This window comes from Dunckerocampus dactyliophorus, chromosome 12 (genome assembly GCF_027744805.1).
Source record: "Dunckerocampus dactyliophorus isolate RoL2022-P2 chromosome 12, RoL_Ddac_1.1, whole genome shotgun sequence".
Taxonomy (NCBI): Eukaryota; Metazoa; Chordata; class Actinopteri; order Syngnathiformes; family Syngnathidae; genus Dunckerocampus; species Dunckerocampus dactyliophorus.
The window spans coordinates 2,483,390-2,504,054 of NC_072830.1; the positions used below are offsets into that span (position 1 = coordinate 2,483,390).

The 20,665-nt window shown below is 43.2% G+C and overlaps 1 protein-coding gene across 1 annotated transcript in view; it reads right to left on the reverse strand.

Annotated features, from left to right (window-relative positions):
• The window catches only part of strn4 (striatin, calmodulin binding protein 4), a 34,576-nt gene extending 14,256 nt beyond the window's left edge, over nt 1–20,320 (reverse strand). Inside the window, exons 1-5 of the mRNA XM_054794290.1 lie at nt 19,852–20,320; nt 6,035–6,138; nt 5,827–5,903; nt 5,632–5,710; nt 3,152–3,337 (exon numbers count right to left, since the gene is read on the reverse strand). Of these exons, the coding sequence (XP_054650265.1) occupies nt 3,152–3,337; nt 5,632–5,710; nt 5,827–5,903; nt 6,035–6,138; nt 19,852–20,169 (764 nt within the window). The 5' untranslated portion in view covers nt 20,170–20,320. The remainder of the gene's footprint in view (nt 1–3,151; nt 3,338–5,631; nt 5,711–5,826; nt 5,904–6,034; nt 6,139–19,851) is intronic.
• Between the last annotated feature and the right edge of the window lie 345 nt (nt 20,321–20,665).

Genomic DNA, 20,665 nt, shown 5'->3' on the forward strand with positions numbered 1-20,665 from the left:
TGAGACTGATAGAAGTTTTGCATGTTGCAAAACATGCCACCAAAAATATCTCGCCGGGCTGGCGCCTTAAAAAGCTTTAGTTTGGGCAAGCACTTGGCAGTGTGTGGTGAGTTTTCGTGGCTTGTGATGTGATCATAGGTCGGGCGGGGGCTAACTAGCCAAAACATGGGACACGCGCCCGTGTGTGCATGGCAGTCAGAGCTCTAAGGCGGATAGCCCGAAATGTGGTTGGATTCGTCAGACCGGATGGGTGGCCGAGTACCGACTGCCTGGGGGTCCTGCTGGAGCGCCATCAAGCTGCTCTTGCTTCCAAAGTCTCCATAAGCGGGCCTTACATCCCGACATACGTGTTACCACATGCATGGGCAGTGCTGAATGTTGGGTGTGGCCAGCACGTAGAGGAAGTAGGGTATCAGAGGGGTTGCAAGTGTGTCGTAGTGACACCCACATGCTTGCCGCTCGATAGGTGGTGAGTGCGGCGTGCGACTCGTGCCGGCTTCCTACGGCACCTATGGCTGTCGTGACCGTGAGAACCAGAGTGGAGTCGGGCAATGTAGGCAATATACTTTTAAACTTGCGACACATGCAAGGGTCACGCACCCCTCCTCTGCCTTGCCCTTGCGACCAGGCTGCACACAGAAAATAATTTGTATCCCAATTTTCTTCCTACGGGATTTGCGTGCTCTCTGCAGGTTTAAAAATCTGTGCCAGCCATGTGCGTGTCTCTTGCCATTTTCCCCATTTTGCACGTAGGAGCGCGTACGTGGGGATGTAAGCCCCGCTTTCAAGAAGGCGCCTGATCCTCTAAGTTCACCAGTGATTTTGAAAAGTAGGTCAAATACGTTTTTGTCTAAATTTGATGGTTCCCCTTTTATATCATATAGCACAGGGGTCACCTACGTCAACCCCCCACGACCACACGAGGCGCCTGCAAACCTGCTTTTCATTGAGGTTTTCTGTGAATAATGTGAGAAGACTAGAAAGAAATGCATTGTGAAATAGAAAATGCGACTTGTGGATAGCAGCATGTTGTTCATGTTCTGGTAAAACAAGCATATCGGCTTTGTTAAATCAGCTATGAAATTAAATGTTGCAAAAAAGGAGTCGCTCTTGGCCATTTTCATTTTGTAAAAGTAGCTCTCACAAGACAAAACCTTGGTGAGTCCTGATATAGCCAATAGTACATCTCAACATTTACACTTCATCTATGTCAGGGGTGTACAAAGTGCGTCCTGGTGGCCATTTGCGGCCCGCGGCTGTGATTTTATCAGCCCGCAGCACAGTCTAAAAATGTAACTTAACAAGGAAACTTAAAAAAAACAACTGCGGCAAAAATGGGAAAATCAATCAAAAGTCAAAATATTATGAGACGAGTTGTAATCTAGCAAGAACAAAAAGCCATACTTTCACAAGAATAAAGTAATAAGAGGAAAAATGTCATTTTAGTAGCATGAAGTTGACACATTAAAGAAAAAAGTTGTTGAGTTGTAATGTTGTAATGTTTTAAACTTAGGTGGGGTGCAAATTAATAACATAGGAATAAAGTCAAAATATTAGGAGAAGAAAAATATACAAGAAGAAAGTTTAAATATTTGGAAAATTATACAAATAAAATCAACAGCAGAAATTTTACCAGAATAAAGTTAAAATATTAAACGAAAAAGTAGAGAAAACATTTGCAATTTTATGAGAATAAACTTGTAAAATTAGGAAAAATCTTGTTTTAGTAATAATGTTGAAATAAGGAAAGCTGAAATGAAATATCTGGAAAATTTAAAATTTAGCAGAAATGGAAAAAACAGCTGTAATTTTATGGGAATAAAGTCAAACTATTAAGAAAAAAATTCATAGTCGAATGAAGAACAAAAGTCGCAATTTTACAAGAATGAACCCGTATTATTGTGGAAAAAACGTCATTTTTAGTAGCATTTCACCTATATTACAAGGGTGAAATGCAGTTTTTTCTTGAGCTACATTTAGCTTCTTAGCATATCTATGTACACTAAGTCCCCAACTAATGAACACAATTGGTTCCAGATGACCGTTCTTAAGTTGAATCGTTCTTAAGTAGGGGAAAAGGTAATATTACCAATGATATAGGTACTACATGTACGTGTATACATATACAGTATATGTGTATGTATGTAAATATGAGTTTGGATGCAGTAGTAATATTAAACCAGGATAATTAATGAAAAAAACAATAATAAAAGTGATATAATAATACGTAATGATAAATGTTATTTACCTTTGAAGAGGAGTGGTCGAGCATACGTCGTTGTGGAGGAGGAGGAGGAGGAGGAGGAGGAGGAGGAGATATTGAAAAAATATGTGCAGACTTCTCAACGAAGCACACAACACACGCACACACTCATAGCACTTTATTTATTTATTTGTATTATTTATCTGTATTAATGTCTCTTCTGTTGTTGCTTAATTTATTGGTATTTATGTTTCTTTCTTGTGTTTTCTTTCTTTTCTTGGGAGAATGAACAGAATAAGAATTTCATTGCATAATATAACTGCTGTTTTACTGTGCATATGACAAGAAAACTCTTGAATCTTGAATCTTGAAAAGAAGGACAAATGGTCGTCATAGTTAGACTCTTCTAAAAGAGGTAGTGTTCTGTGGGTGGTGTAGAATTAAGCAGGCCTATTAACTCTTCATAAACTTTAATCACACGCTCTGTCCAGGTTGTATCATACAGCTAACAATGTAGCTTTCTCTCTCCTCCCTCCTCCTCCTCCTGTTCTACCGCTGTTGGTCCCATTAGCAGTGTCACAGTGTCCTCTGCTGGTCAAGCATGTACAGTATACGTGTAAATATGGATTTTATAAGGCAAAACACATGAAAATATAGACTAGTCGGCTTTGTTCGTATCTCCGAAAGTTCGCACGTCAGATGTTCGTTAGTAGGGGACTTAGTGTATTGGTTTACTAAATATCAACGTGGCCCTGGCATCCTTTCATTTTTCACTATGTAGCCCTCGCTGGAAAAGGTTTGGACACCCCTGATCTATGTGATCCGTATCGGCCGATTTCGCTCATGGATGATTGGCATCGGCAGCGTAAAAGCCTGATCGGAGCATCCCTACTTTTTATACTTTTGATCAGAAAGTATGACTTCTTTGCGCTTTCTCTGCAGTCTCACCTCTTAATTTGCTCTTCTATCTGTCGGACCAACAAGGATTCTCCGCCCGATCGCGTCTCAGACTCCGGGGAGGCTTCGGGTGGTGGGGGTCCGTTGGCCTCGGGGCTGCTCCGGCCCAGCAGGGAGCGCACACGTTTGGAGCGCATGTCCAGTATGGTGTCCGAGTAGCCCACCTCCTCCAGGTATCTACGTGCACACGAATGAATGGTTATGACAGTTCCGGCAAACACGGCAGCAAGGCTCCCACATCATGCTGCCCTGGTGTCTGTCACGCCGCCTTCAACGTTCTTGCTGAAACGCACCAAATATTTCTGATGTGTGTGGTGTGCATGTGCGGAGCCTTCATTTCAAGAGAGGGGCATCTTTGGTAAGTTAGTTTTTCAATTGATTAAATGATTTACAGTTTCTTCCTTCAAAAAAAATATACAAATCCAACATAACCTGCACATGACTGTCTATATATTATTTACTCACATACTGCTGTCACTCACATACAAACTGCTTCTATACTCCCGCTGCTGCATTTATAGTATACATTTCAGAATGTACAGATGCTATTTATAGTAGGGGTGTAACAGTCTGATTCTTTGGTACGGAACACCGAGTCGTACCGTGTTCCCACATAGAACACATTAAGTGAGCGCCAGGAAGTGTAACTACCTCGCAATATTGTGCCAAGGAGAAGCCGGAGCTTGAAAACCTCCTTCTGTCGTTAAAAGTGTCCTGTTTGAGAACATTTCCCCTACTCGGTGAAATACGTCAATTGTTGGCGTTGCTCAGTAGAAATGGGGACCGAGGCTCCAAGATGGAACTATCAACACTGCACTTCCGTCAATGAGCAACTTTCATTTCCTAAAGCTAAAAGAATAATTTAGATTGTTCAAATTGTTACCGTTAACTTTTATTTACTGAATAATACCTGCTAGCAGTTTGCTGTTTTTTTTAGCTTCATTATAAAATACGTTAAAGCCGTTTGCACAAAAGCTAAGAACTTTCATGTCTTGCATTTTTTCCCTGACTGTCCCCAAAATGAAAAGCAAAGCGTGATTATGGCGTACCGTTACTCCCCCACTGTATTATTTGGTATTAAACAGCACCCTCTACAAGTAATGGAACAGTGAGCTCAATGTCTTTATTTTTGCTATAGACTGCAAACTTTGGGATTTGCCATGAAAAGATAAACATGGAACCCAACTGCAACATTCCAGATTTTATTTCCAGGGACAGCAACCCTTCACCACTGCACGCTTCACATTATGCAGCTTCATCACAGCTTTCAAATAATATATGAATTAATAAAGTATGCTGTTTTGTGGATGAATATGGCCTATTAGTCAAAAGGGCTCTGATAAAGTTAAAAAACAGATTTAGAAGGTAGTAAATAGGTAAGGAAGGTAAGGTAACGAGGGGGTCACAGTAGGAACCAGCTAACCATGACAAAGGAGGGATTTGTGTATTTACGCCTGCATTACAATGCACAGCTTAGAAGATGGCAACTTTTGTTCTAAGTCTGTGACTGACGAATGTGTTTTGCTGCTATTAAATTGCTTATTCAATCAATAAAGAGCACTCAGTGTCGACACTCGGTTTCAGATTGGGGAGCATAGGTTTAGCCTGTGTAGACTGGATTTAGAGGTGAAAACAACATAAAAACCACAGAGCTGTTATGGGTTTTGAATCTGAGAGAAGAATGATTCAATTTCTGAGGCTCATCCATCCATCCATCTTCTATGTCGCTTATCCTCACTAGAGTCGTGGGTGCTGGAGCCTATCCCAGCTGACTTTGGGCGAGAGGCGGGGTACACCCTGGACTGGTGGCCAGCTAGTGGCAGACAGGCAAGCATTCACGCTCACATTCATACCTACGGACAATTCGAGTGGCCAATGAACCCATGAACCTAACATGCGTGTTTTTGGAATGTGGGAGGAAGAAAACTCACGCATGCACGGGGAGAACATGCAAACTCCACACAACAGAGATTCAAACCCAGATCTTCCACATCTCCTGACTGTGTGGCCAACATGCTAACCACTAACCACTATTCCAGCCTACTGTTACTAATGAGTGGTTTGCATCTTCTGGTGTGGTTTACCCATGAAGCCTTCTACGAAGAGGAGATAGTGATAGCTTCACTCCTGCCCTCTGCAGCTTGTTTCTTTACAGCTCTCACAATGTTTCTGTCATCACCTGCTGCTGTTTTCAAATACATATATAATAGTAGTAGTAGTAGTAGTAATAGTATTGTTTATTTGTCTACACTATGTGCGCTACATAAATATTGTCAATTATTTATACGGCCAGTACTTATTGAGTGCTGCTGTTGACTTTGCTGTGGTGAATTTCTCCATCACGGAAGCACTAAAGGTGCCTTCTTTTCCCTTCCAAGTGCATGGAATAATAATAGCAGAACAAGGCATGGAAGGTCACTGCAAGGTGCTCACATGAATACCAGCAAAGGGAGAGATGACGGAAGTCTTACTTGCGTAGAAGCTGACGTCCCTCCTTCCAGGACATCTGATTGGCCGGTTCTGAGTCTGACTCAGCTGGGCCGTTGGGAACTGTAAAGAGGGAGATGGTTCAATAAATAACAAAGGTGGGGTTTGATAGAAAGAGTCAAAGCACTGCAGCAACACATGTTTAAAAATAGCTGATTAAAGAGGAGCTGAAAACGTACGTGGCTCTGCTTCCATCTCTGGTTTCTTGTCACCGGTGGTCGTGTCATTTCCTGTCTTCAGCTTCTGGTGTTTAGCCCTGCAAGGCCACACAAGACCACACGAGGGCGCCGTTACAAGACACTCAAAGGGAATCTCTAGTGACCGTCTTCAAGGCAGATTAGGAGGACATTAAGCCGGGTGAAATGCAGCGTAGGCATTCTGTCTTACCTTTCTTGTTTCAGAGCGTATTCCAACATTTTAATCCGTCTTACTAGGTCCTGTTTCATGTTTTCCTGTCCTTTCCGCTCACCTTGGAGGAATGCTACCTGAGCCTGACAACACACGACAGGAACAAATGAATTAGCAGAACTTTACAGAGGTACACCTGAACAAGCCGCTTGCATCCACATGTAGTCACTCTTAGCACATTTTTATTTTAGTTACATATGTCACGTATATTTGAAAAACGTCATTTTCATTTCAATATGATTTTAACTCATTCAATCCCAACCCCTTCATATTGTGTGTATGGCTACAGGAACATGGAACCTACCAAAAGAAAGATTACACTCAGCTGCAGCTGCAGCCCTCGCACGCACACACGCACACACACACAAGCACACACACAAGCGCAAAAAATATAACATATTATAATATATAATATCTTTTAATTTATAATAATATTTTTTACACTATAAGATAAAAAAGCCAGTCAGTTTACCACCCCTAACAAAAGAAAACATGAACAAAAACATAAATCAAGAAACATTCACACACTGTCTTATTGCAGAAAACTAAGCCATGTATGGAATATTCCAGAACCTGCATGATACTAAGAGCAGTTTGTAATATTTTGGCCCTCTGGTGGAGTTGAATAAGGTTATATAACAAGGTTACCAATACATCAGGAGCATCTTTAACTGTAAAGGCGCAGTCATTGTATCACACAGACTGCACGGCTGTATGAATCTATTTCTAAATCTAGAAGCATGAGTCAGTGGTGACTGTAAAGAAAGCAATATTCATTCTGCTGGAGTGAGTACTGTATAGTATTTCCTATAAGCGAAGGGACGCTGCGGAGACAAAAGGGCCAAAGCTGGAAGTGACAAGCGTAGCAAACAAGACTTATGGGAAGCCAGTGGAGTACATGTTAAGTAGAGGGTTGTGGACAACTCGCTTTTATTTTTAAACTTCTCCTAACCGAGCCCTCGACTGCGCATCGGCAGGAGCGGGGAAAAACACGAGAGACCAGGACAGATCCAAAAGGCCCTGTGTGCACATGTAAGACACATCCTTCCTTTATGCACTTCCTTTCTCTTTTTCCGTCCATTTCCTTCCTTGGCCAGCAGATAATACTTTGAGGAAAGAAGTAGTCATGGACTAAAAACAAATCAACGCACAGCTTGATGGAATAAGAAGAGTGACTTACATGTCTCACTAAAGTTAGCACATGCCTCACAATGCAGCATTGTCTTAAAAACCCTCTCAAGTGGCCATACTATTGACTTCAGGCTTGGATCAACTTTGGAGAAGTCAGTGTACAGCTTGGATAGCTGTACAGATTTACTAACCACTGAAAATGACTCAACCCAAAGCCATTCTTACGTGATAAAATGTCCAAATTCAGTAGGGATCGTGCTTCAGAAGGTCACAACCACAGCTTTCCAGTGCTGGCAGCTCTCATGCAGCCCCAGACCATGACGCTACTCCCACCATACTTGACTCTAGGCAAGACACAATACAGTAAGTGCTATGTAGGGATGCACCGATCCACATTTTTTCCCTTCTGATCAGATCCCAGAACCTGAATTTGGATACAATTCCGATGCAGGACCTCTGTTTGCTTTAATATGCAACCACGCAAAAAATACCAGCAAATGTAGCTCGAAGAATATCAGAATAAAACCTAGCTGTCTCGACACATGCGGCACCACACAACAGGGGTGCGACGATTCCTTGAATAATTCCAGCACCTCGATTACAAAGAATAATTGAGGACTTTTTTCTGCCTGGAGGAATCGCTTACGTCACCACTGAGCTTACATCACCCACACAGAAGACGGTTAAGCAAGCGGATGGCGCGGGAAGATTGAAGAGGCGAGAGAATGCGACAAGGCGACGAAAGACAAGGAATCCAAAATGTAAAAAACAGAAAATGTGTCTAAAGAGCAAGTTGAACACCGTGACGTGTATCCGTTGTAACGCGGCACTAACATACCACACCAGCACATCTTATATGTTGCATCATCTCCTCCGGAATGGAGCGAAAGATCCGAGACAAGGTAACATTAACTCAAATCTGCAAATGCAAATCTGTGAGATGAACGTTAGCCGCGTGGAGGGCTAGCTTTCTCTTACTGTCCGATGTGAGGCAGCTTATTACCTTGGTAACGTGGCTTCATACAGGCTTTATTTAGGTGGCAAAAACACAGCGCTGTGACAGAAAATAACAACACCAATCAGTAGCTGCTCATTTCTGGCAGACATTACTGGGTTTGGTTTGGTTTGGTTTGGTTTAGTTTATTTGAACATGAAGGTTCAAATAAGGTGGACAGTTCCACATGTCCAAAAGGAGTAGGAAGAAGCAAAGCTTATTTAATCCTACCCGGTCATGGAACAAGGAAGTGCGTGTCTCACTCACTTAGTTGAGAGTCATGTGTTCCACTCCAGAAGGTGTAAAAGACTGCAAAAACTCAATATCTTATAAAGAATATGTGTCTTATTTGTACGTTTAGGATTTATAAATGCACAGCCATCAACATCATGTCATTTGTCATTTAGTCTTAGTGAAGTCATTATTATTTCTCTCCTTTTGCAGTAAATAGTTCCAGTCTGGGATGGACACATTCATCTACAAAAGCACCATCATGTAGTCCATCACACCCAAGAAAATATACTTTGTTCCTTTGCACAATGTCAATTTAACAAATAAAACGCTTGATTTTACAAAAAATTCCACCAATTGGTCGTTGATTATTTGGTGAAATGTTTATTTTCTGGTGTATTTATCATAACCCTAACCAAGCAGAAATATGTCTTTCCCCATTACTCAAGTAATAGAAACATTTTTAGCAGAATACCGGATTACTAAAATGTTGGATAGCTGCAGCCCTCGCACGCACACATGCACACACGCACACACACACACGCACACACACACACACACACACACACACAAGCGCTTCACATGCAGTGGGACAACACAGAGCTCTTAACATCACACACTGATGTTAAATGAGGCTGTAATAAACTCCTCTCTCATGGAAAGTATGATACTGTAGCAACCCAGACATTTTTAGCCTTACTACCGGCTAGCGATGCACAACATTTATTTTTCAAGCCGCTATCAATACAGATAACTTTTTCTATCCGTTACTTTTCACATTGAGTTTTAAGTGGAGTTTGTGCACACCTGGAGGTGAGAAGGACTCAAAAAAAGCTGTATTTGACAAACTCTACCTGTACATTTGTCCTTGCCAAACATCATGACATCACTATCATAAAACAGCAGCGGCTCAGGGTACAATCCAAGGGGTTTACTAGTCGACAAAAGCCAACGATGGTAAAGTGCGGTCCGTCCAGTCTTCCGTCGTCTGTCCAAATAACAGATCGTTTTAGTCCTCGGGTCGTCTCTGGCAAACGTTTTTGTACTTTTCACATGCTGCGGCGATAGGAACAAGACCCGATCCCCCGACGTCTTCGCGATGCTGCTTTTTGGAGATCAATAAAGTACAGTATCTAAGTTTTTGGCTTCTTATTTTGTCCTTCTTTCTCACTCCGTTTGAAACACTTTACGTTTAGAATCAGTAAGTTGGAGAGGCTTACTAGTCAGCTCGGTAGCTTGCTATGCTAGCTGTCCCTGCACTGATTCTGTTGCCTGCACAATGTGTTGTAAACAAAAGAATAATAGGAGTGTAAAGGTAACTATAGGGGTGTTATTTCTTGTCTGCAGGGCTCTAATAATGATAAAAGCTATATTTAGAAAGTCATAAACAGGTTTTCTATATTCCATGTATTTATATTGAATCCTACTACACAGAAATTCACTTATCGCAGTTGGATCTGGAACCAGTTAACCGTGATAAATGAGGGACGATTGTAATGTAATAAAAATATGATGGGAGATACTGAAAAACAAAAGTTTAGAAGGTAGCGTCAATTGTCCTTGCAAAAACATGAACCAACAAAAAACGGCTGCCACCCTTAGCAAACACGCACACATGCAGTGCAATGTGGTGCACATCCATCATGAACATGTCGCTTTGAGGAAATGACTCACAATGAAAAGGTGGATTTTTGCTGAGCGAAGAGTCAAACGACAAAATTGGGTTAAACAATGATTGACACTTATTTACGGTCACATTTAAATGCATTTTTAACATTTTTACGTAAATGTGTGGTGTAGCTTTGCTATAAACCTGTACGAGCTGAGAGGAACATAAAAGACTCATAAATATGACTTCCTCATTATCACGCAGAAGCGGAAGGTTTGAGTATGTCCACTTCAAAATCAGATCAAAACACTGAAATGTACACCCAAAGAATATATTCATGATGTGTACTTGCACCGTTCATATGAAACATGTTGTTATAGTTTTTTTCTTCATTGCTACCAGAAAATGTGACATTTTATTGGACAGCAATCATGTGTGTATACTGTATGTACCATAAAATGCAGTATGTCCAACAAACCAATCAGATTCCAATAATAAAGTCATCTTAAATCAAAGTCCATCCATCCATGATAAATGGATGGACTTTTACTTGTGTAGCACTTTTCCACCTCCAAAGGCACTGCGAGCACATTTACCCACTGATGACGCAGCATCAGGAGCAACTCGGGGTTCAGTATCTTCCCCAAGGACACTTGGACATGATCACGGGAGGACGGAGGATCGAACTTGCAACCTTCAGGTTCTGAGCTACTGTATACCGCCCCATCCAACCATTTTCTTCTGCTTATCTGGGTCTGAGTCACGGGGACAGCAGTCTCAGTAGGGAAGCCCAGACCACCCGGCCACCTCTTCCAGTTCCACCGGGAGGACACCAAGGTGTTCCCAGGCCAGCTGTGAGATATAATCCCTGCAGCGTGTCATAGGTCTGCCCCGGGGGCCTTCTCCTGGCTGAACACCTCACCAGGGAGGCGTACGAGAGGCATCCGGACGAGATGCCCGAGCCACCTCAACTGGCTCCTCTCCATGTGAAGGAGCAGCGCCTCTACTCTGAGCCCCTCCCGGATGACTATCTTGGGGTGAGTCCAGCCACCATACGGAGGAAACTCGTTCTTTTGATCCTACTCAGTCCTGCTCCGGTTCTACAAGGGCCCAATGGCATGTAGTACCGTGCCACCAATCCCGTACTCCCAAAGCACCCCCCACAGGCCACCATGAGGGACATGGTCTGATGCCTTTTCCAAGTCCACAAAGCACATGTAGACCGGTTGGGCAAACTCCCAAGTACCCTCCAGTACCTTGCAAGGGTGTAGTGCTGGTCTTGTGTTCCACGACTGGGACCTAAGCCACATTGCACCTCCTGTAGCCAAGGTTGGACTAACGGTGGTACCCTTCTCTCCATCAACTTGAATAGACTTTCCCAGGGAGGCTGAGGAGTGTGATCCCCCTATAGTTGGAACACACCCTCCGGTCACCCTTCTTGAAAAGGGGGACCAGCACCCGTCTGTCAATCCAGAGGTACTGTTCCCAACTTTCACACAATGCTGAAGAGACATGTCAACCAAGACAGTCCCTCAACATCCAGAGCCTTGAGGAATTCAAGGCAAAAGTCGTCCACACCGGGAACTTTGCCACTGGGGAGCATTTTGACCACCCCAGATACCTCAGCCACGGTGGTGGAGTTGTCCGCGTCCTTGGACTCTGCTTCCTCTATGGAAGGTATGTCAGGGGCATTGAGAAGAGCCTCAAAGTCGCCTCTGCTGGTTGCAGCCAAGCAGTGCACTCCATTGTATCTCAAACATAAACGTTATGATGAATCAATACTCAATGACACATGATGGAGTCATTCATTGGTTATGATACCTATCCTAATGCATCTGGAAAATATGCTCGGAATACAGTACATTAAAACCTGTAAACCATTTGTTTTTACTAAACTTTGTACTTGAGAGGGCACACAAACACGCAAATACACACACACACACGCACACACACACACACACACACACACACACACACACACACACACCCCGATGCCTGCTGGATAAGTTGCCAGGCCAACCTGACTGCTGTGGCTGCTGAGTAAGCCCGATGAATGCAATGTGATTTTACATGCTTATCACAGACTTTGGGAGAGAATTGCCAGAGCCGGCGTGGACACGCTGCCGGCATGATCTGAAAGGTCTTCAAATGGAGACAGAAACTCGGTTACGCGAGACGTGTCCTGGGAGAATTATGTAAAAGAACCTGGAGTACAAATGAGGTCAATGAGAGAAGGTAGGCTAAAGTTAGCAAGAATGCTAAGTGAGTCTTTCCAACTGCACAAAATCTTGTGTGAGACTGAAGGTGGGACTGTGAAAAAAAACGCTTCTTATTTTGGCTGCTGACCCAAAAATATTCAGACATGAAATAACAGCCCTGTAGTCACCTTTAAACGCATGCTGTTCATTGTTTACACCGCATCGCAACTTTTACGCTGCAGGGATTCGAGACGGCCGCGAGCTGGCTAGCAAAAACGTACCACTTCCACACAGAATGGGAGGAGAAGTGTTTTTTAACTATCATGTGGGCCATGCCATGGCTGACTGCATGATTTCATGCAGGGTTAAGGTAATGTAAGGTAATGGCTCAATGTTTTGTGTCATTGCTGTGGCCTAGTGACCACAGTACAACACATCACATCTATTTCCTTATGTTTTGACTGATAATAGACCACATGTGTCAAACTCCTGCCATGGAGTGCCGAGATGCTGCAGGTGTTCCCACCAACCACTTTCTCCAGCAGGTGATTTAATTGATGAGCTCCTTCACTCAAATTGAAAGAGGTGTTGATTATTAAAAACACCTGCTTTAGTGACCAGCTGGAAAGAAAACCTGCAGTGTCTCGGCCCTCCATGGCACGAGTCTGACACCCCTGTAATAGACCATAGTCTACCACCAAACTGTGATTCTTTATTCAATAATTTATTTTTAAAAACCGTGGTATAGCAAGGAAGCAATAATCACATCTGCAATATTACGAGGAATGACTGTATTTTGTTCAACTTGCATGTTAAAAAAAATGAAAAAGGCATTGCTTTTTGGTTGTTTTTTTTTTAGATAATATGTAAACGACACCCAACATCCAGGTAACTGGCTTGTCGAGTAGGCCAGACCAGGCCAGGTAAAACTTGTATATTTCAGCATATCTATTTGAACTTGTACAATGCTTTCATATGTACGTGTCTCCTAGGGGTGCGACGGTACAGGCAACCCCCATTACAGTCCGTACCTCAGTATTTGTGCAATGGTTTTGGTAAAGAGAACAACTTTTTTTCCTCACAAAATTATGTTCCATCCATCCACTTTCTATGCCGCTTCTCCTCATTAGGGTCGCGGAGGCATGCTGGGGCCTATCCCAGCTGACTTCAGGCGACAAGCGGGGTACACCCTGGACTGGTGGCCAGCCAATGGCAGGGCACATATAGACAAACAATCATCACACTCACATTCATACCTATGGACAATTTAGAGTCTCCAATGAAGCTAACATGCATGTTTTTGGAATGTGGGAAGAAACCGGAGTACCTGCAGAAAACCCACACACGCACGGGGAGAACATGCAAACTCCACACAGAAATGCCCACAGAATCGAACCCAGGTCTTCCCAATCTCCAAGCTGTTACTGTGTTGGCCAACGTGCTAACCACTAGACCACCGTGCGGCCCCAAAATTATCTTTATTATTTATTATTATTTTCAATAATTTTTTTCTTTTTTAAATGAAGCATGAAAATAAAATATGAAAATTAAATTAAAAAATACAATTCTCAGATCAAAAAACTATTGACATAGCACACAAAGACTGAAGGATGTGGGGGCCACTTTGATGTGTACATTAAAGATGCTTAAAGCAATCCAGTGTGGGTCAGCATATTGTACTACTTGTATACATCTTTGAATTATAGCTAAATTAGTGTAATATCTAATAATGTACAGAATCTCATTAGAAAGAACAAAGAACAAGCTGCAGGCCCAAAATGGACCCTGGGCCACACTTTGGTCACCCCTGGTTTATGGTGTTTTTTTGGGAAGGTGCAAGTGCAACAGTAAGAGTGTCAACAGGGTGATGCTCATTTTATTTATTTAATTCTATTTTATTATTTCCTATGTGTTCAAAAGCAGATGCACCGCACCTTGACGTCAGGGCCAGGAGGTGGGGGCGCCCAGGGGGAACATAGCTGAAACATGGCTGTTCAAACCTTAACAACAAAGCTAGCTCAGCACCGTTAGCATTAAACTAGGAGAGTAACCTTCCCGCCTCCTTTAACATCCACAACGACGATACAGTAACCTTACTTTACGTCAGCAAGCACAAACAGGTGCACTGACTCATCAACTTCCTTCTCAATTTCACACCATGGCAGCCAAAAATGATACGACCCAAAGGAGAGCAACTTCAGCCAGCTCAAATGTTTTTTTTCCCCAAACTATATTTCAAAGCTAAAGTGGAATTACTACTGCTTCGGGGTGCAGATGTGTGCTGCTATCTGCCCACACGGGAACAAGTCATCACCTGCTTGCACACAAAAGGCCAAAAGTTGCCTTCTGGGGTCAAAGAACATGGAAATATTATTGTAATGTAGACATACAGTATGTGTACAGTGTTCCCTCGCGACATCGCGGTTCACCTTTCGCAGACTCAATGTTTTGCTGATTTTTTTAAAGTGCAATTTTGCATGTTTTTTAACAGTGTATGAACACACATTGTGTTGTGTGTCCTTGTGGTGTATTAAAACCATCTATGGGTGCTCTGTTGTATGTGTCTGGTATTGTATTTCCTACTGCTACCAGCAGAGGGTGTTGTATATGCATGTGAGAGTTGAAGACTGTGCAGCTCCACCTCTCTCAGTATGTGTTTACCTGTACGACCATATTAGGAACCCACAGTAGACAATAGCAGGCTAAATATAGAACCACAACAGCCCTTATTGGCTAAGGGAGAACCTGCCCATTGTGTTTTGCGTTCTGATTGGCTGTAGACCGTTGTCAATCAATCTCCTGCCATGTTTCCTGTTGTATGATCGCTAGCAAACAGCTAACAGTTGGGGAATCCAACCATCGCACAAAAAGTGGTGAAGGAAGGTAGACGTTGCGGCTGTAGGGCGCCATTACAAAATATTGTAAATGAATCTTTGGTTCATGGAGGAAGAGGAGGAGGAGGAAAATACAATGACAGGAGCAATATGTTTTAACAAGGATGCAAAAACGCTACAGCCCAACAGAGCCAGGACAAAGAGGCAGAGGAATGAAATACGCGTGAGTCACTGAATCTTTTCTTGTGTCCAACCTAGTAGGTTTATCATGAAAATTCAAAGGAAATGTGAACTTTGAGAGTGTTTAAACAAGAGAGAAACGTGAGGCAATGTTAACGTCTGTCTGAGAAAAGTCTATCAAGTGAATGGTGAGGACTTTTACAGCCTCAATTGAATCATTGGAAACAAATAAAGTTGGCTACTTCGCGGATTTCACTTAGTGCGGGCTCTTTTGGGAACCTATCGCCTGTATTCCAATGTTGCTGTTGGAGTTGACCACAAGGCAGGAGAAATGCATGGTAAAAACACCTAAAGGCATTTTGCAATGCTAAGGCAATGAAATGAAATGCGAGATGTCGTCATGTTTTTGCCCAGATTGAGGGTGAGATTGGGATGCGCCTGATCTTGCTAATGTGTGGGACAATTCAAGAGAAAGACGAGAAGAAGCACTGTGGAAATTAGAGAATGTTGAGATGGGTGCAACAAGGAGGTCAAATATGATCGCTTTGCTCTCTGGCGGCCTTGCTTGAGACCCCGCTCATTTTCTTGGTGTCATGACCGTAAACAAACAAAAGTACAGCGAAACTGATGCAAGCCAACCCGTCCTGCCACCTGATCTGGCCTTCCTGTGGGTGGCTTTCCCTCCACGTGACTGACAGACACTGCTCCTGCTGGCTTTAACATGCTTCCAAGGAAGCATGGCTAAGTGGCCCTGTACAAGATGCAGATAAGGGTCAAGGGCAGATTCCCTCCTCCACAGGCCACGCGCCATCTCCTCATCCCTTCCTCCTCGCATCCCTGAGTGGGCATCCATGGGTGAGCCAAAAAATAGAGCACAGGCTTTTTCCGGGACATTTTTAGATTATAGGTAGTAAGGAATAGGGGGCAAAAAAAATCATCCCTAACAGGCCGAGTAGAAGTAAATAAACATATAGAAAAGGAGCGTGGGCGGGAGGCAGGCGGTACATATGGATGTGGTATGTGTGTCATGGCTGGGAGCACAATGCTATTAATTAGAGATGTGCCCCCAGGGACCCCCTGAGCCATGCTCAACAGGAAGTGATGTCATCTAGGTTGCCAGAACTCTATCCTACACTTCCATTAAGGAAAGCACACAAAAGGAGAGCAGCTGTTCCAATTACATTATAGCGAGGGCCTCAACTCAAGTATACACCGTTTACGTGTGTTTTAATTTAACTTAAAAGTCATACTGGAGCATTTTTAAACAATTCTGAGTCTCAGAGATCCCACAATACGGTATTGGCATTAGTGTGTAAGCCAAAATGTAGCCTTGATGCTGGAATTGACAGTTTAAAGGTGCTTTTAGTCAACTCTACTGGGAACACACTGGTGTGCACGTGTAGCTTCAATGCTAATGACTCTTCACTTGTCCAACACAATGTACTGTATGACACATATCACATACATCTCATTCAACAAAGTCCGCTGAAGAAAAACTAAATGATCAAATTTGTGTTAATAAAGTATTGAAAATGACGTGCGTGTTTAATAGAAAACCTACAGAGTCTTGTGTTTTGTATTTTGCAGCATCAATGTTTTTATCACCGATCTTCGACTTGTCCCTGAGCTCTTGGGAGTACCGTAGTGTACCGTAGTCTACAAACACCACCCAGCCGGGCGGAAGTGCTCGCAAGCGGCATTGAGAATGTAAACAAAGGCGAGGTAGGTGCAGAGGAATACGAGCTAAGCTCAAGCTAACGCCGCACACTCTCCTCAGCGAGCATTTTCCTTGCTAATGCGCGGTGTTCAGTGAGTAGAATGATGAGTTACAACACTGCATCACCCACAGTAAGACACTTTTGGACGCCAATGTCATAATTTTCACTGAGACATGACTAAACAGCGGAGTACCGGACGATGCCGTTGCTGATAGAACAGCGGCTGAAACCAGCAAGACAAGAGGCGGAGGACTGTGTGGAAAGGTGAACGGTTGTCTACGTCTCTAAATAAATCAAAATAAAAGGTACAGTTGTTGCACACCTACCATGTTTATGTGTGTACTTGAGCATTTTAGCTTTTTATTTGAGATTGCAAAAGTCGCAAATGAGATCTGTTTGTTTGTAGGAATTGGCATTAGCGCTGCTCTTAAAAAAAAAAAAATGGACTATTGGTCGACTAAGGACAAAATCTAACGAGTCAGGTCCGACTATGAAAATCCTTTGTCGAGGACATCACTGCCGACAAATCTAGAGACTTTTTCTGGTCTTATTGGGCACTTTTGGAGACACAGAAGTCGCTCATCTCCACGAGCAGCAGGTCCTGCTGTACTCCACTCTCATTAATCTCCTTGCTAATTTCCTGGTTACGCTATGCTGTGACACGGTTCCAGCTAGACGTCTGTTAATGTGCAATAAGCACTTATTCTTCTGTTGTTTTGCTGCTTTACATTCAAGCTAGCATAGCTGTTAGCATGGCTTCTCTGTCTCCTGCTCTCTCTTGACGGCTGTGTCGCATGTAATGATTCTTGCAATAATGTCGTTTATTTGCCACCAGGGAGGCGGGGATTAGTAACTTAGAGGAGCGGCTCCGCACTATGGAAGGACATACTTTAGCCACACTAGCTAGCCACCTCTGCCTGGACGCTACATTACCTTGACAGCTTGTAAGCTCTCAATATTGCACGACACGGTTAAGTTGTGTCACCAACACGCATGGAACTCGAATCGCTATCGTAGGCCAAATTTATATCATCTCAATCGGGCATTCCTAGTGTGAGTACTAACCAGAAACACAAGCTCGGTGATGTTGGATGAAATGGTAGCAGACTTGTATGATATGTTGATATACGGGGGGGAAGACTTTCTGGTGCAAGTCAAAGACAAGGCCACTGCCACCTGTCTCCTGTGGGACGTCCCACCTGGCCCAATCCTGTCTTGACACAATAGCACAGGTGGTCCTTCACATGGTAAAAAAAAACAACGGGTTTTCCTGCTTGGCCACACAGATGATAGATAGCAGCGACATATGACAGGAAGCAAAGATTTACTTTGGATTTTTGAGGGCATTTCTGTCACGTGTATGTGACATGTGAGCCCACGTATGTTGGTGGGGGGTGGGAATGCCAACTTGCATGTTGAGCGCTCCACAGCCAGAGGCATGTGGCTTATTAAATGTAGAGTCCAGGGCTTTTTTTTCAGCCTCATGAACCAAAAGTTCCATAACGAGCCGAGTCGGACGTGGCGACGGGCGAGAGACGCTTTATTGTTCATCCATATTTTATCAGCATTCTATTTATAACCACACAGATAGGAGCGGAAGGCAAGAAAGCACAGCGAGTAAAAGCGTGTTAAGTAACAGTGTGTTTTCACATGTTCGGCCCATGTCGTATTTATGAGCGACCATCGGAGCAAGAATAGAAAGATGTTTACAAACATTGGGATTGTTGGTGCAGCTTGTAGCAATGCTCGGCCTCAAATGTGTCTTCAGAATCAAAAAATGCCCTAAATGTTCTCATATATTGGCACAAAAGAGCAATTAAACACACTTTTGACCAGGAACTCACACGTTTTAAAGAGATTTCATAAGGAAAATAAACGTTAACCTTAACTCACTTAACTACTAGTGGTGTACAACTTAACCGTGTCCTTCTCTGCTGTGCATATCTACATGGTCACTATTAGTGGTTGTTTGATGTGCAAAGGCAGTGGCAGAAATCATTTACAGGTACTTTGCTATTGTAAGATGGAAACACAGTCATGGACGTTATGCGCATTCCTGGAACTCAAGGTTTTAAAAGGAAAACAGTGAAAAATCTCGTTGTTCACGATTACACTCTCTGTTTACACGCTAATAGTGGCATTATTGTGTGCATTACTGAGAACGTAATTCAGAGATGTACATATCACAACAGAGGGTTAATGGCATTATTACTGGATAGACAGGCACACATTTGACCAGGCAGGAACTGAAGGGTTTAAGGGGATTTGATAAGGAAAACTGCTTAATCGCTATTTGTTTACAACACGTACACACTCTGCTCACACTCGAATAGTGGCGTTAACGTGTGCATGATTGTGGTGTAGGTTACAGTGGTGTAGACTTAAGCACTTTATACACTTTATATGTGTGTGGATATGAAAACAAGATTGTTTCCATCATGAGTAGTGGTGCTGTGTGACACAGCAATCATTTGCTACTGTAAGATGGAAACATGGTGATGTACTGTACGGTGCATGTGTACTTTGCTTTAATCGAGAATGGCAATTAAGGTAGCCACACCTTAACCCACTTTTTAATGTAAATGCTTGTGCAGGTTCAGTACTGTACACCTTACATCTTTCTGTCTATCTGCAAATTATACGACCATTACATTAACCAATTATGTTAAAACACATTTTTCACGTAACTATGTCACGTGCACACAGTTAAATAGTGTAAATAGCGGAGTAGCAGCTGGTTACTGCAATGTTAGCCTCTTAGCATGTTGTCATTCTGTGTGGTTGATAGTAGGGGGTGTTGTGTACTGTCACAAAACAGCCCCAAAGGCAAGGATTCGTGTTTCCCCGTAGTTTATTTAAGGGTAAACATTACTAATAAAAGGTAAGCAATAAAAAAATTACCCGAAGTTCGTCCCTCTCCGCCTCCCAGCGATATTTCTCGGCCTGGAAGCGTCCCCACTCGTACTGGATGAAGTGCAAGATCCCGGGGAGAGTCATTCCCGAATCGCCGTCCTGCTGTGATTCTCGGGGATGAGACGACCCAGGCATGACTCCGACTGCTGCTGCAGCAGCCGCCGCTGCCATCGCCCCGGTAGCCGCTACTGGTGCTGACTGGCCCGGTGCTGCTTTGGGCCCGTTTGGGTTGCGCCCCGCTCCGCTGCTGCCGCCGCCGCCTCCAAAGTTCGGGTTTGGTCCTCCGCCGGATCTGTCCGCCTCCATTTTAACCGTTCAAAATTTCGCCAGGTTAAGAAGGTGGAAATGGGCAATGATTGCGAGCAATAATGGCAATAAAGCGCCAGTGTCCTCCTTCTAACCCAGCGTAAACCCTCCTTTCTTCCTTTTCTCACACGCACAGAGCGAAATTACTATGCCGTCGGTAAAATACTACACATCCGGCTTGGGACCGTCAATATAAAACTGTCATTGACGCACTTATGCGCAACACAAGTATTTTTAGGGCTGAGTTAACTGAATTAATAAAATGTATCACCTGGTTACCCTCACTAATTATAAATGAAGCAAACTTATTGAATTTAATTTATATAACAACAGCTACATTTGTATATTACTTTTACTTTGGAATGCTCCAATCTGCGCTTCCTCCTCCTTGTGTTTGCTACTGGAAATACCCACCGTAGGTGACAAATACAGGGCTATGTTTTCTGTAATACACAATGAGCGCGTCGCAATGGGAGGTAGTTTCCTGCCATTTTGT